The 26,433-nt window shown below is 43.8% G+C and overlaps 1 protein-coding gene across 1 annotated transcript in view; it reads right to left on the minus strand.

Moving 5' to 3' along the window:
- Nucleotides 1–11,964: 11,964 nt before the first annotated feature.
- LOC147437562 (uncharacterized) overlaps nt 11,965–26,433 on the minus strand; it is an 89,913-nt gene continuing 75,444 nt past the window's right edge. Inside the window, exons 21-32 of the mRNA XM_086487076.1 lie at nt 16,571–16,770; nt 16,446–16,490; nt 16,260–16,288; nt 16,052–16,164; nt 15,855–15,902; nt 15,651–15,775; nt 14,977–15,092; nt 14,791–14,874; nt 13,182–14,436; nt 13,035–13,091; nt 12,816–12,923; nt 11,965–12,692 (exon numbers count right to left, since the gene is read on the minus strand). Of these exons, the coding sequence (XP_086343202.1) occupies nt 12,669–12,692; nt 12,816–12,923; nt 13,035–13,091; nt 13,182–14,436; nt 14,791–14,874; nt 14,977–15,092; nt 15,651–15,775; nt 15,855–15,902; nt 16,052–16,164; nt 16,260–16,288; nt 16,446–16,490; nt 16,571–16,770 (2,204 nt within the window). The 3' untranslated portion in view covers nt 11,965–12,668. The remainder of the gene's footprint in view (nt 12,693–12,815; nt 12,924–13,034; nt 13,092–13,181; nt 14,437–14,790; nt 14,875–14,976; nt 15,093–15,650; nt 15,776–15,854; nt 15,903–16,051; nt 16,165–16,259; nt 16,289–16,445; nt 16,491–16,570; nt 16,771–26,433) is intronic.

Below are 26,433 nucleotides of genomic sequence, written 5' to 3' on the forward strand. Positions count from 1 at the left end.
TGTAGTGGTGCTTTACTAACAAAAGAGGTCCATGGCGTGTTTCTTGGCATGCCCATCACTGGGGTAGGCATGGTAGCCATGGTTTCATCAAGGGAAAGATGAGCTAGACTTGGAAAGGTAAAGCTATCACTTGTGGGCTCAGATTGCACTGAGACCCCTAGCAAAACAACATATGGAGGATCCATCAGACTTACCGAGGGAGTCTCCATTTGCAATAAGGTTGGTTGTTTAGCCTTCCCTGTATCCAAGAATCTCATGAGACCCGTTGAAGGCATGTGGATTCCCTTGTTCTGTCTATCTAGCTCAATAACCCTATGGATGACCTCACAAAATCTTTGTTGTTGATCCTCTACACTACTAGCACCCGTTGTGGATTGTAGGACATCTAACTAACCCACATGATAGGTGTGACCTGTGTATAGGTCGGTTAGAGTTTTCGTTTGTAGTTTGTACTTCCAGTTCTCATTTAGGAATGCTCCATCTAGGATTGAGGTGTTAGGGGTGTCCTTTGAACTAGATGCAATGTGGCTCTCTATGGATTGACCTTTAGTGGTCGCTAATTCAGGAGCACTGGATTGCTCGCCTGGCATGGATGTTGACATAGAGGCTTTCGGCTTTAACTCTCTCCTTTGCTCTTCCCTACATAAGCTCTTGATTTCCTTTTCCCTAAGCCGCAATGATATATCTCTCAACCTCTTGCACTTCGGCAAGGCAACTACCATCAGGTAATATAACTTCGGAGGGGAATAGCTCTGAAGATTCAGGGGGTGCAATGAATGGAGTATTCACGTGCATATTCTCCAAGAGCATGGGGATAACGTTGGTCATGAATAGAGGATTTACTTTCCCAACCCCTCATTTACATTGGTAGCTCCATGTTCGAGCGAGTGGCTCTACTAAGGGTTTTCTTCAAGCGGCTAAGTACGCTCGGCTTGGACCGTGGGTCCATGGCATGCATGTTTTGGCTTGAGCTATCGAGATTAGGCATTGGGTAACCCTCCATGACATTGTAGTCAGAAGAAGAGCCACTAGACGCAATATGTGGGTCCTGAGTGGTACTACCTTGGGTTCCTTTTGAGGGCCTAGAGCCTAAGGTAGAGGAATATTGAGTGCCCGCGTAAATGGAGACACTCTCGATGTGTTCGTCCTCTAACACACGACCAGAGCATAGGTGCAAGTGACGTCAACACTCTAGAGGTGTTGGTGAGTGCCCGTGAAGGCCGCTCACCTAGTTTTTTAGGTGTTTACAACCCAAATTTTTTGTTATTTTTAGGGCCTTTTTTTAACCAAGCCACGGAATATAGTGTGTGATAGCTCAAAATGAGCGTCTTGGCTAGGGAGATGTGTCGTGCTTTACAACCCTCGATTCGGTTACGTACAGTCCTTGGAATCTTAAAACTAGTCTTTTCCTAAATGGGGAGAGGGCTAGATTTAGTAAGTCCAAAGGGTGAGTTGGTGGAGGACTTGAGGAACTTGTCCCACATGCCCTCCCTTCACTTAAGGTCCTAGTCTTTATATATAAAGTGGTGTGTTTAGTATATCATAAGACTGAGGACTACGGCTTGGGAAAAGATCCCGATCCCTTCCTTTTAAGAAAAGTTTTTTTTTAATTTTTTTAGTTTTCTTTTTAGTCCCAAATATCTCGAGCGTTTAAAAAAAAAAAAACTTTTTTTGAGGATAATATGGCCGCGTGGATGCCAAGCTTCCATGCGCACACAGTAGCTCCTGCGAGCTCTATCAAACCTCTTTTCAACTAGCACAGCTGATTACACCTAATTGACGCTTACTATCTCTGCTAACACACTGTCAAATACAGTACTCTGTACACTCACAGACAGTCAACTCTACTGCTCAGTGTCTACTCTACTTCTCCCTGTTTACATTCACTAACAAATCTACTAATACCTGCTCATTACAGATCTTGCAAAACTAATAAAAACAACACAATGCAACACTAATAGAGCTTACAACCACTTAATAGAAATTGACAAAAACCTGCTAATCTGTCCTTTATAGTCACTTAACAGTAGCTAACAAAACACTGCAAAAAACATTAAACAGATGGAAGAAAGGCTTCCAAAGGTAGCAGTGAGTGCTCCTCAAGCTTAATGCAACGCCAACAATCAACATGTCATCCACATACAAAATAAGGATCAGCCAACTACCATCCTTAGCCTTCTTTGTATATAGACAGTGATCGAACTCACTACGTTTGTAGCCTTGAGAAAGCATAAACTTGTGGAATTTATGGTACCATGCCCTTGGTGATTGTTTGAAGCCATAAAGACTCTTTAACAACTGACATACCAAATCTTCCTTGCCTTTCTCAACAAACCCTTCTGGCTGCTGCATGTAAATTTCCACATCTAAATCACCATGCAAGAACGCTGTCTTGACATCCATTTGGTGCAACACCAAATCTAATATGGCAACCAATGCAAGAAAGCATCTCAATGTAGTCATCTTGACCACCGGAGAGAAGACTTCATCAAAGTCAATACCTTGTTCTTGCTTAAAGCCCTTGGCAACAAGCCTTGCTTTGTACTTTGGTTGACTATCATGAGTGGTGATCTTATACCTGTAAACCCATTTACAAGGTAGAGCCTTTTTGCTCTGTGGTAATTTAACTAGCTTCCATGTTTGGTTTTTATGCAGAGCTGTCATCTCTGACTGCATGGCCAATTGCCAATTCCCGGAGTCCTTCATTTGCACTACTTCCTTGTAACATGAAGGCTCATTGCAATCAGTCAACATGACATAGTTCATAGATAGAACAAACCGATCAGGAGGTCGCGTGATACGTCCAGATCTACGCAAAATAGGTGGCTCAGGCTCAGCCACAACTTGTGGTTCCAATCTATCCTGTCCTTGCTCCTCTTGAGCCCTGACATTTTTTCTTTCACGTGCAGGTCCATCTTCTTGGAAGACAACTCTTCTGATCTCCTCAACCCTCTCTGGTTTAGAATGATATTTGGATTCATTGAAGTGAACATCATTGCTGCGGATAACCTTTCTGGATTCGGGATCCCAAAGTCTGTACCCCATCTCACCAGAATTACCATAGCATAGAAAGATGCACTTTCTACTCTTTGGCTCAAGTTTGTTCCTAAATTCCTTTGGAACGTAAGTATATGCCTCACAGCCAAAGACTTTGAGATGCTTGTATGAGGGCATTTTGCCTGACCATACCATCTCTAGCATTGAATCCTTCTGCAAAACCTTGCTAGGAGATCTATTTATAAGATGAACAGCTGTTGATACAACTTCAGCCCAAAACCCATTTGGCAACTATGCATTAAACAACATACTTCTGACCTTCTCTTGTATGGTCCTATTCATCCTCTCAGCAACACCATTTTGAGGAGGATTGTAAGGAGCAGTAAGTTCACGTTTTATACCTTTTGACTCACAAAAGTCCTGAAAGGCCTTTGAAACATACTCTCCACCATTGTCAGTGCGTAAGCATTTAAGCTTCTTGCCACTCTGATTCTCCACAAGTGTCACAAACGTTTTGAAAACATTAAACGCTTCATCCTTGTTCTTGAGAAAGTAAACCCATACTTTCCTCGAGTAATCATCTATAAATGTCATAAAGCAAGAAGCTCCCCCTAGAGATATGTTAGGCATAGGTCCACACAAATCACTATGAACAAGTGCCAACTGTGTATCTCTTCTACTGCTTCTATGCTTATGTGGCTGCTGTGTTTGCTTACCATACAGACAATGTTCACAGAATTTAAAATCATTAAATGAAAATCCAGGCAAATAACCAGAACGAGACAAGATTTCCATTCCCTTCTTGGACATATGTCCTAACCGGCTATGCCACAAAGAAACGTTCGGCTGCTCGGTTACATTGATTACATTTTTAGAGACATTTGATACATAAATCATGTAAAGTCCTCCAGACTTTACTCCATGTGCTACTGTCATCGAACCCTTGGATATCTTCCACATGTTTTGTCCAAAAGTGGTGACGTAGCCAGCATCATCAAGTAAACCTGTGCTGATCAAACTCTTTGTAATTGCGGAAAAATGTCTCACATTCTTCAGCGTGAAAGAAGAGCCATTCTGAAACTTCAATTGAACATCTCCAACACCTAAGATCTCACATGTCTGCCCATTGCCTAGCCGAACATGATCTTTAGTGGTCACATAAGAGGTAAACCACTCCTTGTTTGGAGACACATGAAGTGATGCCCCTGAGTCTATAATCCAGTCACTCAGTGCATTTCCATCAGATGCTGTAAGAAGAGCTGAGTCCATTGTATTCTTCAAGAAGTAGATGTCTCCTGACACTAGACTGTCATCCTCTGCAACAGTGTTTGTCACATTTATTTCTTGAATCTTCACTAAGGACTTGTTCTTCTCACCATGGTCTTCAACTTTCTCTTTGCCTTTTTTTGCTTTCCATTCTCTGCAGTCTCTTTTCATGTGACCCTTCTGGCCACAATGGTAGCATTCTATGTCACTCTTGCCTTTAGCACTGCGGGACTTGCTACGAGACTGATTCCTCTTTCCACCTTTGTACTTTTCTTTGGTCTTTCCCCTGACAACTAAGGCTGTTCCTTTGCCTTTTTCCATTGTCTTTCTATTGGTTTCTTTAGTAAGCAGACTTCCTTCTACACCTGCTATGTTCAAACCATCTGGAGGTGCAGAATTACTCAAAGCTGTGCGAAAAGTGTCCCAACTTTTCGGCAATGTGATCAACAGGAACATAGCTCTAACAGGTTCATGAAACTTGACACCTTGAGCTGACAACTGACTGTAGATGGTGTTGAATTCATTCAGATGATTGGACATAGGTGTCCCTTCTTTCATCTTCAAGTCAACAAGCTTCTTAAGCCAGTATACCTGTGAAGCTGCACTCTGCTTCTCATAAAGATCACTCAGCTTTTTCCATGCTTCATAAGCCGACATCTCGTCTGCTACATTGAAGTAAACGCTTTCTGCCAAAGTCAGCATAATGGTAGAAAGTGCCAATTCATCCATTTCGCTCCATTCATCTTCGTCCATATCTTGTGGTTTTATCCCCTCGAGCTTTATAGGTTTTATCTGCTTCTTTTGTACCAACACATGCCAAATCTGCTTCTTCCACAATGCGAAATTGGTTCCATCCAGCTTCTTGATATTGTAAAGAGCAGTGTCCTGTGATCCAGCCATAGCTACGCTTCACAGTAGTTTACTTTCCTGGAAAAATCCGGCAGAGTTTCCCCTGTAAACTAACCTCTGAACTAATATCAACCTGTCAAATGAACCAAGAAAGCTTCAGATTCTCCAGAAATTTCGGCAGAGTCTCCTTTGTAAAATGGCTCTAGTGTACTCAAAAACACACCAAAAAACAGCTCAAAAAACACTGTCTCTCTGACACTGTAAGCTGCGGGTAAACCTGTCCTGCACCTGTACTGTCTCTCACTGTCCTGTAAGCATAGACTGCGACAATGCCTCAACGGCAGTAAACCAAAGATGCAATCCCAACTGTCTAACTCACAGTCAATACATCCTAGCTGCCTATCTAAGGGCGCTCGAGGGATCGCTCCAAGACCTGTATCACCGAAAGGATCTCAACATTCGAGAATCCCCCAGCTCAATAAAACCTCACTCGACCCTCAACAAAGGCTGCAGTGAATCTGACAATACATAGACTTGCCACAAAATCATACATCCACAAATTTCCCACTATGTGCTGTAACCGCTGCGGCGATTGTTTGCTGCGTGACTCACAGCCAGCAAACCCTCAACAGACATATATCATCTCTGACAATACATCCCATGTGGAAGTACCTGCAATGTCAGGATGAAATCTGGAATATCAAGCAGCAAACACAAGCTACCTGATGAACTAGTGGATGTCGCCTACAGTCTGTGTGTAGATGCGTCCGTGTCGTATGTGACACGCCTCCAAGAATTGTGAGCCGTCCTTCGATGTGTAGACAGCCACGAATCAGCACTCTGGGAGTGTCGATATCCTCAGCACCTGTAGTCGTAGGCCGAAACCCCAAATTTGCAGAGTCGGATCTGCACCCGCCGAGACCACGTAGTCAAAAATGGCTTGCGCAGAACTTTGTCGAAGCCTAACGGCGGCCGAGCTGTCTTCGCCTGTCGAATCTCACTCCAATCTGAGCAGGTGACTCTGGCTACCTGCAAATGCTGCCCCGAGCCTCGATTTGAGCTTTGATACCAGTTGAAGGAGTACGAGCGGAAGTATAACGCGAGAGAGAGTGCGAGAAGAAGAGCACGACGATATGGTGAACTCGCTCTACTGTAATGTGTAGAGCATAGTGAGTTCTTATTAGGTTTTTACAAAAGAATATGTGTACATACCTGGCGGCCCGCCCACTTACCTGGGGAACCACATTGGGCTTTATACCCCAACAACACCCTCTCTCTCTCTCTCAAGCACACCCTCTCTCTCAAGCTCTTACAAATTTCCTCTCTCAAGGGGTACTACTGTAAAAATAAGATAAGTGGTATGCCTCTCATCGGAGATCACCTGCACACCTATTGGACCGACAAGCCCAGTCCATGACTCAATCAAATAAATAATATGTGTCCGTCGAAGGTGATAAGGTGTCTGTGAGGGTTAACAAGCATAGAAGAAATAAATGACATGTAGGTCCAAATCCAAGTCTTTGTATTACCTCAACAATACAATTCCATAGAACCGTGTCAAAGGCCTTTTCTATGTTTACCTACATAATCAATACATCTCGCACTCTCTCTCTCTCTCTCTCTCTCTCTCTCTCTCACACACACACACACACACACACACACACACACACTCAACAAAGCCAAATTATGCGGAGCATGTCATAAACCATAAGAAAGAAGAGCCTCACCTTCTGCATTCACTCAGAGTAGCACATTGAACAAGCTTCCACTCAAAAAATTGCATTCAAAATGCGTCACGACAACTGGGAAGTACAGACAACATCCAGAAGACGATGGTAGCATGGCACACATAACTGCACCAGGCACACGCATGGCAAAGCCGCCTAGGACCTCGCCAAGCTGCCAACACACCAAAAAGAAGGCAAAGAGAGAAAGAAGTAGAATTGTTCCACCCAATGAAAGAGCACCACGTAGCTTACCTAGAACTCGACTCAATGCTAAGGCCTTCCAAAGTGGCAGGCGAAAAAGGAAACCAAAGAAGATTATAAGCTCTCAACTTGCAAGTGGTCCCCCCCCCCCCCCCCCCCCCCCCCCCCCCTCCTCCCCCCTCCTCTCTCTCTCTCTCTCTCTCTCCTCTCTCTCTCTCTCTCTCTCTCTCTCTCTCTCTCTCTCTGAGTAGAAGAGGTAGGTCTGTCTCCATCTCGCCTCGTACTACATTGTGCAGCCCTCACGAAGGAGTATCTGCCAGTTTGTCAAGTAGCGTTTCCCTTAGGCTATGGTCACATGAGGCTTAGTTATCAATTAAAAATATTACTGTGACTACACTTCGTAACTATTCCGATTTTAGCATTGTTGTGAAGTTCAAGGCATAGTTGGGAGGTTGAATGAATAACTAAGCCTTGTGTGACCATGCAAGAGGCTTAGTTATTCATTTAAGGGAAAACTACTAAAATACACCGTTCATATTTTGGAAATTCCCAAAATACCCCCAATTTTTTGTCAAATTCACAAAATGCCCTTCAAATTTTCCAAAATTCCCAAAGTAACCCTTAAGGCCTTCCAAAATGGCAAGCGAAAAAGGAAATCGAAGAAGATTACAAGCTCTCAACTTGCAAGTGGTCCTCTCTCTCTCTCTCTCTCTCTCTCTCTCTCTCTCTCTCTCTCGGAGTAAAAGAGGTAGGTCTGTCTCCATCTCGCCTCGTCCGCAATTCACTACATTGTGCAGCCCTCACGAAGGAGTATATGCCAGTTTGTCAAGTAGCGTTTCCCTTAGGCTATGGTCACATGAGGCTTAGTTATCAATTAAATAATTAACTATGCCTACACTTCGTAACTATTCCTATTTTGGCATAGTTGTGAAGTTCAAGGCATAGTTGGGAGGTTGAATGAATAACTAAGCCTTGTGTGACCATGCAATAGGCTTAGTTATTCATTTAAGGGAAACTACTAAAATACCCCGTCCATTTTTTGGAAATTCCCAAAATACCCCCAATATTTGGTCAAATTCTCAAAATGCCCTTCAAATTTTCCAAAATTCCCATATTACCCCTTGTTGTGAGAGAAAATTTCTCCACAAGTAAAATTTTTGGTAGATTTTCAACAAGGTGCTAAAACTAGAATTTGTGTTGGCTATGTAGGATTTGGAGATGAATTGTTTCATTGTTTTTGGACATAAATGCATTTTCTTGTGAGGTAATGTGCGACAAATTACATGTTAAGCACTCAAAAACAAATCTTAATTGTCAAAAAAGAATAAAGCAAAAAATCTTGAACAATCCAACCAAAATAGATACAAGGGTATTTTGGGAATAATTTCAAATTAGAGGGGTATTTTGGTGATTTTCCCTTCTTTAATTCTCAGTATGGAGTGCTTGCGTTTGTTGACTCCAGACGCCTGGAGTGCTACCTCATGTTGAAACACAGTTTGTGCTACCAATTCAGCTTTAACACTTGCAGAACGAGTGTTAGAGCTTTACCATGCCTTTTGCTCATTTGAAAGCTTATTCTCTCTCTCTCTCTCTCTCTCTCTCTCTCTCTCTCTCTCTCTCTCTCACAAAAGAGCAGCAGAGACCAGACTGACCAGAGCCCATGCAACATGGGGTAGATTGGAGAGGATGTGTTCGTAGGTTCAGTTTCAGGAGCCCCGGACGAAGCTCTGGCTCTTTGACACTTTGGTGGCATCTGCATTTCTCTATGGAGATGAGATATAGGGACCTTCATTGGATCACCAAGGGAGGCCGGGTCGCACTGATGGATGGGGGAACATGGAGAAACCTCTCGTCTCTATGATCTCGCGGCTCATTAGAGCCAAGGCATCAGTACCACGGGCCATTATCCGAGCAGAGCTAGCGTCCCCCCCACTAGTGGTTGAGGCGCTCACCAGATCAGTCTCCTTCATAAACCGCACATGGGAACTTCCTAGAGATAGATATGCTCGCATTGCACTTGAGTCCTGTCGACAGTTAGCCATGCAAGGAGATACATCATGCTGGTATGGGGAGATGGCATCATGGTTTCAGGAACATGGGTTCAGCATAGACAGGCTACCACCATTCCAGTACTCATTGGATGCACCATCTCTCACTCTTACACAGTCAGAGATCACCAAGCTCATCCGCCAGGACCTGACCCAGCTAGACATCAGGAGGACATGGATACAGCCAACACAGGAATTGGGCACGAAGATGGCTTTCTACAGAGACCATCTTCTCCAGCTTACGGAGGATGGTTTTGTGACGAGACCCAGATACATGGACACCCACTTGTCTCATGGGATACGATGTGCTATTGGCCAGTTACGCACATCTTCTCACCAGCTACTACGGATTGAGACTGGGACATACAACGGAGTACTAGCAGAGGCCAGGACATTCCCCTTGTGTGACATGGAGCCTGAGACAAAGTTGCACTACACATGCCGCTGCCCCGTCTACTACAAGATACGAGATACGATACCACTCTCAAGAGTCATGGGATACGAGGATCAGAGATGCCTGGGTTTGTTCTTGCTCGAGCTGTGCAAACACAGAGATAGCCTCATGAGTGGTGAGGCTAGCCAGTCTCAAAGACGGATGACAAACTTCTTCAAAGCAGACACGGGACAACCGCAGGAGCTACTCCCACAGCAGAGCTCCCTCTCGTCTCACACCAAAGGCACACTGATCGACCGAGCGGCTAAGCTGGGGAAATCCAGCGCCTACGACTACGGAGGATCACACAGCATCGACGAAGGCTACGTCAGAAGATTCGGAGCACTCTGGCCAGGCATGCACGACGCCCGATCAGACTACTAACCATGGAGCAGATTGATGAGATCCGCCAACGATTGATGCTAGATCTGCTGTGATTTAGCTATCCCAGCAAGCCGCCCATTTTGCTTTTGCTTAGTTAACATCGACCAGTCTAGGACCCCATAGTATATGTCTTTGTTTTATATTGTTGTTATTTTGTTACTGTGACTTTGTATCAGATCCACCACATTGTAACTTTCTGGTCTCATAGGTCACTTTGGCCTTTTGAAGACGTTAATATAACATTTCATTTCATTCTCTCTCTCTCTCTCTCTCTCTCTCTCTCTCTCTCTCTCTCTCATATCTATGTGTTCGTTGCTTCAATTGTCCAAAGCGACATCGAAATACCAAAGAACCCAGGAACTCTCTGAGCTTTGCTCCCACCATGGAAACATCAACCTCTGAGCTCTTGATATCACTTACAGAGAAAACAAAGCAAAAGAGAGCATGTCCTGTCTAAAGAAAGAATGGTGATAAGGTCATGCTGGTAAGTTTGGTGGGTGTGCGGTGGAATGTATCATGAATGTGCCCTCTAGTAGCAGTATTTAGTCACTCCTAGCTGTCTACTTATAGTCACACACTAGCTCTTTGATTACTCCCTAAAGCTTGTATTCATTATTGCCATACCCTTTTCTTTTTTTTTCTTTGCCAAACTCACTTTATTTGAGTGATTTATATTAATAGCAAAATTGTACAATTACACCTCCATGCACTGACCATGCCATGGACTCCACAAAGCAGCAATAGACCATCCATACCCCCAACTAAAGAGCCGGCTAGCAGGGGAGCCACCCTTGGATACCATAGACATAGACTAACACGACATCCATACAACATCACCGCTGAACAGGGAGCCACTCTCGGAAGAGACAAAAAAACTACATAGACTTGCATGACTGCCACACCGGAGAGCCACCCACCACCTGTAACCGAGCAAAACCCCGCCCACACAAGAGAACATAGTGACCAAACATATCTGGAATCCACAACTAGGGAGGAGTCCAAGCCTCCATCACCGGCCATACAAGGGCCACTACCATCCGAGAGATCCCCACCAAAATACACCTAGGAGCCATCCTTCTTGTACACCTTCATTCAAATCCTATCACAATGTATTATGAATGCACTTTGATCATCCAAGTAGAATGAGAAAAGATCCTTCAGAATGTTTGAAGGTAAAACTGACCTCATTGTCTCAGTTGCAAGCCTCAGAGCTACTCAACTTCTTCTTGAACCAAGTTATATCTTTCCCCATAGCACATAATGTCAATGTACTTGCCAGTACATACATATTTACATTTTCTTGTGCTAGATTATGCTTTAAATTTTGCATATAAACATATAGACATGCCATCTTCACATTGCGATGCATGGACAGATTCGGTCTCTTTGGAATAGCTTCTTGTTGACACATTAGGATTTTAACTCAAGCCTTTGTGCACTTAGAACACCTTGACCACTCCATTTAAGAACTGATTGGCTATTGATTTCAAAGATTTGCAAGTTTGTATAAAAGTTTCTCCCTATGACCTGGGTGTTGATGGGTTTTTTTATATTTTTTTAAAGAACTAAGTGTAACTTAGTTGGTGAGGCCTTAGTGACGTAACCCCAAGGTTAAAGATTCGAGGCTCATGGGTTGCCTTCCTTCACTAGAGTGTTTGGTGTGTCCCATCTTTTATCTTACTTTTTGTGCAGCCTCTTTGCCTTTTGACAACATTGCTCCTTTGTCTTTTTCAAGTGTAAATTACTAATGATATGATGTAGTGTTAACTTCTCCCACATTTTTATTGTTCTTTCACATTGTGCTAATTTCTCCCACATTTTGATTGTTCTTTCAAAGTCATCCTGAAATCGCACCTTGATTTCCAAAACGTGAAAACCCTCCATGTAGTTTAGCATACTTGCAAGGTTTCACAATAAGTTTCTCCAACTTTTTCTTTTTTCAAGCCCTGCCCTAGGCATAAAATACATCTTAATCAATGGCATCTCTTATTATGGTGAATAATCTGCGCTTTAACAGCATCCCTTGCCATCTCTTATAATCAATTCTTCAAGATTTAGATGGCAAATGTGGTTCAAGCTCACAGGTCCAAAAAAAAACCAGTCTCTTCTATTACAAGACATGCCCTGCTGTAATAGGAAATAGACTGCTGGACAATTGAGCAGGGTACATTTTCAAATGAATTGCAGGTTGAACAATGGAGCCACCTAATTTTTGCAGATGTAGAAAACAAGGCCTTTGTACATACCAATGCATTTTTTGCATCTCCAGCTAAAAATTTGTCCATGAAATAAAATCCAACACATTTCTTCAGCAATATAAATCCTTGGCTGTCTTTATATATGGCTTCTGTATTACAGACTGCATCAATCTTTCATCCTCCAAGCATGGCTGTTGCAATTATACATGTGCATATGTATCAGAAATCCAAATCGAGGAAATACGCGGTGACGTAATTTTCCTGTACATGGTGTTATCCTCAATCAAATTACCCACATCAGCTCGCACCTTCAAAGTCTGCTGTGAGGGCCTTCCAGCCTTAAATGTACATGCATCTATATCATAGTGACTGGAAACACGAAATAACAACATTTCGTGAGGACAGCTATCACTTGTCACAATGTACAGCACATAGTGATGACATTAATGGCAGGATGCAAGCTGCCATTCCCATCATTTGCATCTCTGAAATTGCCCATGACTCGTTCTTTAGATTCCAGCCTTATGAGTTTGTAGAAGCTTGCCCATTTCAAATGATTATGAGCTCAGTCTCGCCTTGGAAGCTTCAACTGCAAAAGAGTCCGTCAATGAAGTGTAAGGTAGGCATGTCATACAACAACACATGTTGGACATTGTAGCTAGACATCCTTGGAATAAATGGCCGAGGGCTGATCAAACACAATCATTGTTACCTTAAGTCGTGGGGGTGTTTGTGTTTGATGCATTCGTTTAGCAAAAGAGTTCAGTTGCTGTTCTTGGCACCTTCCCTCAGTGGGTAGATCCTCATACCATTGAGTTCCCTATGACAAAACAAATACCATTGAGTTCTCCCTCTAACAAAACAAAACCGCCAATCTAAAACAAAAAACAATAATTTAAATCTGTTCATAGAGGTGAGCCTTATTACATACCCCCATGCATCCTCCCTCCTCGCCAGTAAATTCAACGGCATCACAAAACACCAGTGCCTGCAAAATTTAGAGAGCTTAAACCATCACCAGCATAAACTACATACACCATTGCTGTCTTCATTAATGGTACACATTCCTTTTGCCCACCTTCTCCACTAACTTCATGTTCGTGCGATCTGCTGCCTGTACATAAGCTCCAATACACTGCTTGAAGTTACATCCGACGCAAAACAAGGGCTTGAAGACACATCCATCCTCCTTAACCCACACGCTTCCGGATGGTTGATTGAAATAACTTGTGTTACAAGTATCCTCTTGAATGAGTGGATGTAGCAGTGGCAACTCCAAAACCAGCACATCAGTGTATTCAGCCTGTTGGAATTTTCTACCTGTGTTATTAAGACCATTTAAATACTTCTTCTTCAGTGATTCCTTCTGCCAGTGGCCATAAGCCAAAGCTCCCGAGAGAGATGTCCCACACTTGAGACACAAAATGCTGCTTTGAATGACAGAACCATGTGTTCTGGTAGTCGATTCTTCTAAAATCTCTTTGCTGGCCGACAGACCATCATTTGCTTTGAAAAAATCACATTTTCCCCCATTATTCAAGCTCATGTTATTGCAAACCGTAAAGTCTGTCGTCAAACTTCTTATACAAACATCTGTACTAGGCAAATTTTTGAGGGATTTGGCAGAGAGAACACTGGTATTCTCATTGTTTTCCTTAAACAGGTTGCAGGGTGTCACCGGTCTATGCTTGTCCTTGCTTATGAGAGTCTCACGAGAATGACTGGATATGGATGCATAGACTTCAGACCTGCTGTGGACTGTTGACACAGAAGGTGTCCAATGCTCCTCAGTTGCCTTAACACATTTTTGGGCCGAAGAGTTGTCAAAACTAATGCCAGTACGCTCGCACCGAGGTGAAGAGCATGCAGCTGTTATTGTTGGGGATTCAGCTATAGTAATCACTGACACAGCCTGAGCAAAACCGTCATCTATATCCGCTCTGGCTTGACCTTGGATCTCTTGCAGTGGGGAGTGACCTTGCTTCAAAGCAAGAGCTCCATCATGCTGCACTCTATTTGACTGCCTGTCCATCGTCCTTCTTTGTGTGTGGTCATTACGCCAGCATTGAGGTGAAGAACAAGCAGCAGTTGGGGATTCAGCTATAGTGATCACTGACACAGAATGTGTAAGGCCATCATTCATACATTCTTTGGCTTGAGCTTGGATCTCTTGCAATGGGGAGCGAATTTGCTTCAAAACAGGAGCTTCATCACACTCCACTCTAATTGACCGTTTGTCCATCATCCTTCCTTGTGTATGGTCGTTACCTTCAAGAGCACCCTGATCCTCATTGGCCACTAGAAACCCACCTGATTGTTTGTTCTTTGGAGGTCTGGCAATCAGACAATGATGTTTTTAATAACAGCTCATTAACAGGGAAAAAAATGACAACGTAAAATGAGTCTGCACAATGAGATAAGGGTCACTTATACAATGTAAAACTCGAAGACAGCCCATAATGCATGATATAAACAGAAAATGAGCTAAATATTTAAAATGGATATGCATACAATACAAAGTCAGATCCAACTGACTATTAAAATGAACTATATAGCCAAAATGAATTTGCAAGACCAAAACAGCCATACAGACATGCAATGCACCCTTACTACTGCCGATGACAAGTCCAACATCGTCTTTTACATAATTCCTCAAACACTCTCAATAGTCCTTTATAAGAAATAACCTTGTCTTTTCCATAGCTGTCACTACAGTCCGATTGCTTAGACAAACCGCATTCTCCTTGCCATCAGCTAATGAATTCCGTTGGCTGAAAACAGAGCAAGATTGTACACACTCCATCAGCATCACGAGCCAGCAATTGTCTGTAAGCTCGTCACTCTCAAGATTAGCAAACGTAATGCAGCCAAACCTTTGTTTTGCAGGGGCCGGACCAGATTTTGTGATTTTTTGACTGCTTGAACCTCGATCTCTCTCCAAATCCTTAGTGATTGTCATGTTGAGGGATGGGACTGGGGACGGCATACCCTACAATAGACACGAAACCGCCTTATATACAAGAAATTCTAGAGTCTAGGAATCTTCATCCTACTCTTAAAGATTTTGTGGCATTGAGCAGATTTACAAGCTTTGCCTGCCAAGGCAGAATTTCCACAGAAATGCATGCAGAACACAAGAACATCGTAATAAAGTTACAAAGTCCATGAATATTTCAAAATACATGAACATTAAATTGAAGAAATCCATTCATATATTCCTCAAAGACCCTGTCTTGCTACTCCATCTTAGCAACAGGGTGATGAGACAAGGATATCATCGCTGGATACAAGGTACATGCTGCAGACACAGCCCAGGGGTCTTGCACTTTAAAAAATGTTGGTAGCTTACCTACACTGCAACTTGTCTAGAGGGCAGAAGGCAGGTTCATACATAGATGATTAGCACACTGGCTAGTATGTCAAGCCTTGGTGGCTCTCTTCTCACATTTCTATCCCCTCCCACCCATGTTGTCTCTCTTTGTTTTCATGGAGTGGCACGTTCTTATCATCACCCTCCTCTATAAAGCTAGCAAAACAATGGCACTACCTGAAACTTTTGGAAAAACGAGTGCAGTCCTTTCAAGGAGTCTTCAAGAGTATCTAATTGCTGGATTGAATTTCGGAGCCATTTTGACATGTACTCCAGATTGCTTGCTCTCTTGTAACGCTCATCTGCAGGTCATTATTAGATTAGCACAAGCATTGCGTGTAAATTAACCAAAAAGGGGTCAACTGCACATAACACCCTTACCCACTAAAATGATAGCTCCATAGTCATGGCGATGCCTGATGCAGCGTCCTGTAAGCATTCACAAGCAGATAGAATCGCTCAAATTTGAAAGGATATATCCATTATCCACATTCAAAAAATCTTGTACACACTGCTCTAAAGATACTGAAGAACCTCTTCAAGTTAAAACTCAGTGTCAAACAGAGAAGAAGGCATACCCACTGCTTGGTTCAGCGCCCGAAAAGCCTGATAGCAGTACCACTGATCACCACTTAGAAGATTCTTATTCTTGTTGTTGTATTGCTTCTTCATGTTCACCTGCATATCCTTTCTACAAGTCCACCTCATCAATAACAGAAGCTAAGTCCGTTCATTAATGAGTAGAACTATATTTTGTCAAACTACATGAGACTATCAAGAACTTACTGATTTGGAAATGGAATACCAACAACAATCTTATGTCTTTGTCAAGAACAAAACCTTACAGATTTTAACACTGTTGTAGCTATGCACCGACACATTTACAGCTCTGAAAGTTTAAATGTCGCAAGCATTCACAGAAGAAGAAAAAACTAGCGAAAGATTTTGAATGGTAACGTCATGAATGGATACAACTATCCGAGCATTTTTATCTGAAAAGTCAATTCCTTCTGACACCTGCCAAAGACAAATACAGAAGCTACTGAGATTCAGGAGTTTATTTCCCATTTTCATTGAGCACACTGTAGGTGAAGCACCTTTCCTCTGCAGACAGCAAGAAATGCAGCTCCACTCTTTGACTTCCTTTTCATAAAAGTTTCTGTGTGATGATCTTTTGCTATTCTCTTGCCACCTTCCCTTGGCTTACCCTTTTGAACTGCAATTTTTGATTTACCACTAACCACTCTGTAGTAGTCAGCCAACATGGTTTCGAAGGTTTCCATCTGGCCACGAGGCTCTGTATTCAACATGATCAAACAAGAGACATGAAAATTTGAAAAGTAGAAATGAGCTAGAGAAGAACATCCTCAGCATTTTTTTTCAATGGCTGAACGATCTTCCAACACATGAAAGCATTCACAACTGTCAACAAATCAGGTCTAATTACCTCTTAGGCTCTTCCACATTTAAACAACTGCTCTACAAATACAAGCATAACACGTGCTCTGAAATGAGGTCATATCTAGCCCCCATGGAAAGGTGAGAAAGATAAGAAAGAAAGAAAGACTATATAACGTCTCAAAGAGGCCAATGTGGCCTATGAGACCATTATTGAGTTCACCAGTCTGAATGAGACTTGAAGCATACTTCTACAGGTACCCACTTCACGCACTCGAGCATTGGTACAGATTTCTATGCTACAAGGAGGCTGAGTTGGCACTGTGTAGCAAATTAATTTGTACCGCTGCACGGGTGCGACAAGTGGGTACCCTCAGAGTAGTATGTTACGTCTACTATGCAAGAAGTGAGCTGACAAGTGTGTGTATGTCTGTGTGTGAGAGAGAGAGAGTGTGTGTGTGCGCCCAGTGGGTACCTTTCTTAGGATGCGTCGTATCCGCTCTTCATCATGCGTCCGTTGCTTATCTGCCGAGGAGGATGTTTGTCACCTCTTGTGGGATTGCTGTTTCACTCGAGAATTTCTTCGTCGGGTTTCAACGTGTATGTGGCTACGTTTTTCCGCGACGGTCTTCCATAAGCGGTTTTGGATTTTCGGTATCTTCTCGTCGGCGTTGCAGTGCTTTGCAGCCTTCTTCATGTGGGTCAGGTTTTGGGCATACTGGAACCTGTGGCGGCAGCGTAATGGCTATATGTTCCATCGCATTCATACGGATCCATTACCTTTCTTCAAGATTTCCCTTCGGCGATCTTTGCGGTTTGCCTTGGAAGTTGGTGATATCACAGCAGAGATACATCAGCTTTCTTATGAATGCTTTTAGATATTTTATACCGCCGAACACTGCTGTGTTCCTTTCCTTGTACATCTTTTTGGTGGGTTTTCCTCTCTTTGAGGTTTCCCACAGATAGTTAAATCAAATTGATTTACAAAAAAAGTGTGTGCGCCTTTGAAGGAGCGACCGTTTCTCTGGTGCTGTTTGCTTGGAGTGCTTCAAGTCGGCACTTTTCTTAGGGCGCATCGTATTCGCCCCTCTTCTTGCGTCCGTTGCTCCTCTGCAGAAGAGGATATTTGCCACTTGTTGTGGGATTGCTGCATTACTAGGGACTTCATTCGCCGTGTATCGGCCTGTATGCGGCTCCGTTTTCCTGGGGTTGTCTTTCACAAAAGGTTCTGGACTTTTGGCATTTTCTCACAGACACTGCAGCATTTTGCGGTCTTGTTCATGTGGGTCAGATACTGGGCTTATTGGACCCTGTGGCGTCAACGTAATGCTTACATGTTCCATCGTACTCGTGCAGACCCGTTCCCACTCTTCAAGCTTTCTCTTAGGCAATCGTTACCGTTTGCTTTGGAAGTTGGTGATATCACTGTAGAGATACATCGGCTTTCCTATGAATGTTTCTAGCTACTCTGTACAGTTGAGTAGTTCTGTGTTCTTCCCCTTCTATATTACCCTTTCGGTGGGTTTTCCTCGCTTCGAGGTTTCCCACTAGTAAATTAATCAAATAGATTTACAAAAAAAAGTGTGTGTGTGACACTGTGTTCTCACCCTCGAGCGCGAGCCTACAGTTCTATGTCAGGTTCGCCCTGCGGGCTCTGCTCCCTGCGAGCTTCCTGCTACTGTGCGCCCCTGAGTTCTGCACGACCTCCGCATCCTTAGTGGCCAATGACCTGCAACGTTCAGCTCGTAGCATAGTTGTTGGCCTTTGCGCAGGCTATTTTGGGGTTCTGTTCGGATTGTGCTAGGATTCTGTTTAGGCTTGTTGTGTGTGTGTGTGTGAGGGACCGAGTGTGTGTGTGTGTGTGTGTGTGTGTGTGTGTGTGTGTGTGTGTGTGTGTTCAAGGCTGCCCTCTGATTGCTTTGCTTTATGCGATTGCTACTCATCCCTTGTTTATGTATCTGGATTCCTTGACTTCCACTGGTAGGCTACATGGCCTAACTTTACCTTCTGGGTGACAGTTCGCTAGTCAGGCTTATGCGGATGACTCTTTGTTCATGCCTCGCAATAACTATGATGATGTACAACAGATTATGAATACTCTTCACTTGTTTGGATTGGCAACAGGTCTCAAAGTTAACTTTGCAAATCCAAGCTACTGCCTCATAAGATATTGTGGCCTGGGGAGATTGTTCCTCCACATGTTTTGGTTCGCCATTTGGGTTATCCACTGGGTTGAAATGTATAAGCTATGCAAAAACAGGATTGGGTGCTAATGTCTGCATTCCAAGTTGAATTATTGGAAACTGTCCACGTGGCCACTTCATGTGCGTCTCCGGATTGTCCAATGCATCCTTGTGGTGTATGTGCAGTTTTACTTGCCTTTGTTATCCTGGCCTTGGTTGTGTTTGCAGTCCCTCATGTCCAATATTTTATAGCATTTTTGGCGGACCTCCTCTAGCAAGAAGGGTCTTCGGCTTCTATCTATGGACAAGCTGTGTTCTCCCAAGCGGCTTGGAGGGTTAAATATTTTGGACTTGTGACGTCATCTTCTGGCACGGAAAGCTATGTTGTTGCCAGTTTTGGTAGAGCAACGGCAACCCTGGGCTCTCATGGTTACACATTTGTGTACGCACATTGTCACTCCATCTTTTGGTCATTGGAAACCGACTTATTGGGATGTGGTTTTTGGGAAGCTTGAAGGACACATTCCTGGATGTCCCTTTACTTCTTCTCTAATTGCTGACTGGAAGGTTGTCACTTCGCATTTGGCTTGGAATGGTCGACAATCCTCTATGGGTAACTCTCTTCGCTTAGAGAGTTTGAAGTGGAGCAGGGCTTTTGCTTCAACTTTGGTTCAACAGTCTCCTCGCCAAGCGTATTTTCTTTCCCAAAAAGGTATCATGACTCGGGTTATGTTCTTTCGTTCACTAATGCAGTGTCCCGCTTTCGGTTGAGTCTTCACTATTCTCCTCTCTGGAGGGAGATTCAAAGGATGCTTGCTGCTCATTCGCCCATTCCTCCTTTGGATGTGGACTCTCACTTTTACCTAGTTTTTGGCCAGTTTGGTGATCAAAATCCTTATGCATCAGGGTAATCAGCTATTAGGGTAATCAGCTGTGGTCGCTCTCCGAGTCATCCTTGTGGTGGCAACACACATTGTCTCGCATTTGGCAGAGTCATCTGCCTTTGAAGGAATGTGTTTTCTTGTGGCGCTGCTTGGTGGGAGCTCTACCTGTTGGCAGTGTGTTACATGCTCGGCATATTGCGTCTTCCCGCTGTTCAGATGCCTTGAAGTTGAGGAGACCGTGCCACACTTACTGTGGCGTTGTCGTCACTCTAGAGCCTTCATTTTCCAAGTGTCGACTGCTCTTCGGCTTCGTTTTCCTTCCGGCTCTTTTTATAGACACTTTTGGCTTTTTGAAGTGCTCCAATCACCGCAATCTCAGTTTGTGGTGTTCTTCAGCTGGGTCAGATTTTGGACTATGTGGGCCATCTGGCACCATAGGAACTCCTTAATGTTCCAAGGCACCTCTGTTGATCCCTTTCCCTATTTCAAATTATCTCTTGGTCAAGCGCTGCATTTTGCCTATGACGCTGGAGACATCACTCTTGATACCTATAGGATTTACTTTGACTGTTTTTAGCCTTCGGAGCCTCATAGCGCTCCGCTTCTTGTATCCCTTTCTTTTCGTGGGTTTTCCTCGCTTTGAGGTTTCCCACTTGTAATTAATCAAAGCAGATTTACAAAAAAAAAAAGTGTGTGTGTGTGTGTATGCGCACGTGGGTGTGTGTGTGTGTGGAGCGTACGTTTGCCTCTGTCCGCCGGCTTTGGCCTGGTACAGATTTCGTCTCCTTCTTGTGTGTGTGTGTGTGTGTGTGTGTGTGTGTGGGGGGGGGGGGGGGGGGGGGGGGGGGGGGGGGGGGGGGGGGGGGGGGGGGGGGTTCTGTAACGTTCAATGACGGTTGGTTTCGGGACGGTTGGTTTCGGGTGTAGTGAATCCTTATGCCACTTGTTTGTCACGCGACTCTGCCCTGCACAACTCCTACACTGCACAGGCCCTTTTCAGTGCGCCGATGATTGAAGATAATTTTCACCTACACGCGGCCCTTTTGTCAGTTACTGGTGTGAGCGACCGTGGGTGTGTCTGTGTATTTACTTTCAGCAAGAGGTTCTTTTTGTCGGTGTGTTGAGCAGAGTCCTTCCTAGAAAGCTTGAAAAAAATATAAAATATATAAAGTGGGTGCTAGTCCAGTGTGTGCTCTAGAAAGTGTGGTTTTGATTGGATATGGCAAAAGAAGCTGTATATAACCGTAGGAAACAGGTGGATCTTTCCTCAATGGATGTTGCAAAGATCATCAAAGAGTGTTTGTCAGAGGATTTTGTTGATGCTCGGAATGCTTAGGAAGGTCAGGAGCCAGCTACTGAAGTGGTTATTCCAATTCAGCAGCTTATAAATCCAATTGCATAGTATGCATTGAATGCGGTCATTTTGTTCTTCCCTGGCAAGATGCCCTCGGCACAAGATGTAGGTCAATGGGTTGATTTCCTGTTGAAAAGACAAGCTGTCCGAGGAGTATATTTTGGTGCCCATGGTTTTTATGAGGTGTTACTGGCAGACATGGAAGCTCGCTCGCAATTATTGGAAATGTGGCCCTTGTTTTTCAATATGCAAATGACACATGTATTGCCTTGGGCGCTTACTAAAGACTATCAAAGCTTGATACGACATAGGTGCCCAACTAGGGTGGAAATAGTTGATTTCCACGGAACTTGGAAGCATTTTTTGCCTCTCCTAACTGCTCAGTTGGGCAAAGTGATATGCCCCCCAAACTTGGATACTAATTCCGATAGATTTTGTGTGTTGTGGGATACGGATACGCCGACGCCGTCAGGAATAACGGTTGACTTTGGTGATCCAATGGTAGGCCTTCGGTAGATGATGTGGTTGATACATATGGGAATATGCTTCTTTTTTCTCAGGCAGCTACACGCTTTGGGCTAGGCGTACATTATTGTCACATTTGGAGTTCGCTTGAGCACCTGCTGGCTGTTTTCCTCCTCATTCCGCCATTGGCCAATAGATGCCATAAATCGCATTGGACTTTATGGGACACTCCTCTTGATGCCATTTCTGCCCGCAGCATTTATGCTTCTCTCATGCATGAGTCTTGGCTGGCTGATCATTGTAATGTACTATCGTCTTTGTACAAATCTGATCAATGGTGGAGAAAGGCTCTTATTGCAATTTGGAAGTGACACTTGCCTCTCAAAGAGCGTTTGTTTCTTTGGCGTTGTTTGCTCGGAGTTCTCCCTGTTGGAACTCTCCTTAGCGCACATCGTATCAGCTCTTCTCGTTGTGTCAGAGGTTCAGCCTATGATGAGACTATCAGATATCTGCTTTGGTATTGTCGCTTCACCAGGGCATTCCTTGACCGCATATCCACTTGTATGCGCCTCCGCTTTCCCTCAGTAATTTTCCACATACGATTTTGGGTTTTTGGCATTCTCCCAACTTCCCTTCAACATTTGCGGTCTTCTTCAAATGGGTCAGATTTTGGTCACTATGGTCTTTGTGGCACCAACGCAATTTTTGCATGTTCCATCAACATGAGGCGGAAACCTTTCCTTCGTTCAAGATTTTGCTTAGGCAATCTTTACATGTTGGGACATATACCTCGATATCTTATAGCTCTTCTATGTTTGTTTTTAGAGCTTTCACATCACGGAACACTTTTGTGTTCCTCCCTTTGTATTTGATCTTTCTGGTGGGTTTTCCTCATTTTGAGGTTTCCCATTTGTAAATTATCCCTAGATAGGAGTGTCTAGAATCCTAGGAAGATTAGTACCGGCAATTTTGTGAGCTTATTCACAAGACCTGCATGTCCAAACGAGTCCATTAGATTAGGTTTTCCAATTTTGGAACCCTCTTGCATAAATGAATTATACCAGTGTTTTGAGAGATGTTACACTACGATGGGCATCTGACATGACATGCATGTAGTTTTAGGTTAGAGGAACCCAACAAGCAATTCCCCGCATCAATTGGATTTCCAAGTTGACACATGTGCAACAGGTCCACCCAGAAACTTTGCCTAGTCAAGTTTATTAATAAATCATTTCAAATAATTTATTTTTTTGACTTTGTCTTCCAAGTTTACCCTACCTAAGTCTTAAGGGGTTCTTAAGAAGTAACCCTATACTATAAAAGAAGCAGATCAGCCAACGTTTTAGATCATTCATAGCTAGTGCCAGGGATCAGCCCAGCGTTTTTATAGAGACCAGTCCACTGTTTTTGCACATCAACCCTGGGCGTTTTGAATCCCCATCGCGAGCCCATCCGTGCCGGATCAGTCCTAGCAGCCAATATTTTCAGTTTTCAGCCCATTCCATCGCCAGAGACATCATGGATTTGCGAACACTGCCTTCCCTGTTGCATTTTGGTCCTTTGGCAACCCATTGAGCCTCTTCTTGGCCATTCCCTCGCCGCATCGAGTGCTCCCATTGCTGTCCATCATCGGCTCCATCATCACCTGAGTTTTCAGCCCTGCTTTGCACATCAGATCGGCTGCGTTTTTGCAGCCAACCTTTAGCCCTTCATTCCTCTCACATCGAGAACGCAAATCAGCCCCAGATCTACCCCTTGGTGGCCATCAGCAACCCCTCATCGAGGCCGATCCAAAGGTGCATCAAATCAACCCCAAAGGTGCTTCAATTTGAAGAGATACCGTGGCAACATCCCCGATTCGAGTTAGTAGAGTCTACATTGAGGTATTGCATGTGTGTACATTAATTTACACAATCAAAAGCAAATACCACATCGGCAACGGTGTGGGGGCCGTCTAAAAGGGTTAGTTTGGACCCATCGGGTGTCATTCTCCTTTTCTCTCTCACTCTCTCCCTCTATACATCTCTACCTCTCTCCCTACAAGGAACCATCATTCGAGCTAAGTAGCACCCATTCAAGTAAGGAAAGAAGTAAAGATTTGTGGAAGCGTAAAGTCTAGATCTTGTCACCATTTAATTCCGCTGGACCTGGAGAAATGGTCGGAACCTATTACATTGGGCTACACCTCAGTTGATGGCATATGCCCTGAAAAAAGATCATGATTCCCTTTTCTTAGAGCGGAGACACAATAGATGGAATCTTTATTTAAATTAAAGGCATTGGGAGTACACTGATAAGGACCATCCATCTGCGTTGCCCCACACTTTTGCATCCTCCTCCGCCTGTTGTTGTGCTCTTTACCATGGTAAAGAGTGACTCCGCTCAGGATAAGTATATGTATATTATAGATCAATTCCCACACAATGGACAAGTGGATAAGATAAAAACAAGGCAAAAATGGTTCCTTGCACTGCTTCTGCGGGCATTTTCAGTTCTTCTCAAAACGATGAAGGGAAGGAAAAGCAAGAATGGAAAATCCAAAAAGGTTGCAATGCCTCATCAACACTATTTTTTCAAGAAACTAGATAGCTTCAAATTATGCTAGTACTTCGAGTTCTCCTTTCATTTCCACCTCGGTTGCAAAGTCATGGTCGGACATAGTTAGAGGTGGCCCTTCAGGCATGGATTTTGGCTCGAAATCATGATTTTCTTCCTGTCTACATAGCTAGTATATACATCATGTTTAATGCTCCAATAAAATGCCTTTCTTATAATATCAAAGGCCTTTCCGATCTGAATAAATGGAGGCTTTTTTAACCTACTACAAGGCTATGGCTTCTAGTTTGACCATCATTCTTTCCAATGCATACTTTCAGTCATTCCTTACCTCATGGCATTCCAATGTTGTTCCAAGGAGAGAGTTCTCCTATGTCGTGTCTCTCTAACTTGCACTGTCAAGATCTCTTAATTTTCTCCTAACCCTGGTGGTAAATGTGTCACAAATTGATGACGTGGCATTGCAACCCGGACATAGCGATGATGACGTGGATGACTGTACGGACGCCCAGAAAAGGTGCTGACTGGCTGACGTAGCAGCGTACGGATTCTCTGCATTTTACACTGGCTGCTGACGTGGCATGGCTGTACGGATTTTCGCAAACCGCAAACAACGTTGGTGCTTTTTACTGGCAGATTTTTAACAAGTTGTTATTGGGAACTCGTTGCTTTTGAGCTTAATGCTTTTGGGGCTCTGCTTTTAGCAACCCTTCTAATCTTTATAAGTGACCCAAGGGGGCTCACTTCTGAGAGCATCTGGACGCAGAGTCTGAGGGCGAGCACTCGCGGGCAGTTGTAATCAGCTCAAAGATTAATATAAAAGGAATACCGAAAGGGGCGCGTGTCTCTGGGGCCAATCTCTCTTGGCACGGAACTACGCTGGGCCCTGTCAACTGTTAAATTTGTGAAGTGTTTTGAAGTGAATCTCTGCAGTGTCGCAACATAATCTTAACTTGGGGTGTCCAAGTTTGTTACAGTGGTATCAGAGCACGGCCGATTTCTCTTCCACCGGGAAATCCGATCCCTTTTCTTGCGACACCTATGGATTCCGAAAAGAATCAATCAACCTCTTTTGCAAACATTGAGGCAAGAGGAGGCAATACGGCAAATTCAAGAGATTTAGCAGAAGACGAGTATGGGCCACCTCGGCCTACACAGTATGAACTTCTAGAGATGCAACGTCGACAACAAGTTGACGAGTGCACAAAGCAGATGCTTCAGTTTGCTATGGATCCCCAGTTTGCAAAAATTTTGACCTAGCAGTCCATGGCTGAAGTGCATACTCGATGGCAGAAAGCCACTGAACCACCAATCAAACCGGAAATCAAGAAACCTCCTACTCCAAGGATGTTTACAAAAGAAGAACTTCAAGAGGTGGTTCAGACCTAGATCAGTCAACTTTTGGACACGAGGAATCAATCGAAAAAGCAATTGAAGAAGCGCAAGAAGGGGACAGTCAATCTTCTTTTGCATCTGCAAGAAAGCAGAAGAAGCGTGTGCGTTTTGAAGGACTACCCATTTCTTCTTCCTCTTCTTCTGACAGTTCTTATAGCTCTTCCGACTCGAGTGAGGAGGACAGAAAGGACTGTTAGGAAATAAGACATAGCTAAATAGATAATTGAGTAGATTACTTAATGGAAAGAGACAGATTTATATACACGAGATTATAGAGTAGAGAGAGAGAGAGAGAGAGTACACACGATATACGTGGTTCACCCAATGTGGGCTACGTCCATGGGAAAGCAACCACTCAATGGCTTTAGTACTTCAAAACAAGAAGTAGTTTACAAAGGGATTATACCCTTAATGGAGCTCTCGCCTTGCTTCACTCTCACCACCTCACACTCACCTTGTTGCATCAACTTCACACTATGAAATGTGTGTAGAAATGGCCTCCTTTTATAGGCCAAAAGGGCTGCCCTCTCTTATGAGAGACAACCATGTGTAGCCGCCCTTGTGCGAATAAGTCCAAATCGGACCCTCCAATCCGCCCATGTGTGGCCGTCCTTGAGAAGACAAGTCCGCTTTTGAATTCGGCCACCGGCCATTGACTTCCAACCACCGGCCAACCGACCGGTTGTTTTCCGACCACTTTCCGGCCGCCGTCCGGCCATAATATT

This window comes from Adiantum capillus-veneris, chromosome 17, assembly GCF_014529385.1.
Source record: "Adiantum capillus-veneris isolate H3 chromosome 17, ASM1452938v2, whole genome shotgun sequence".
Lineage (NCBI taxonomy): Eukaryota > Viridiplantae > Streptophyta > Polypodiopsida > Polypodiales > Pteridaceae > Adiantum > Adiantum capillus-veneris.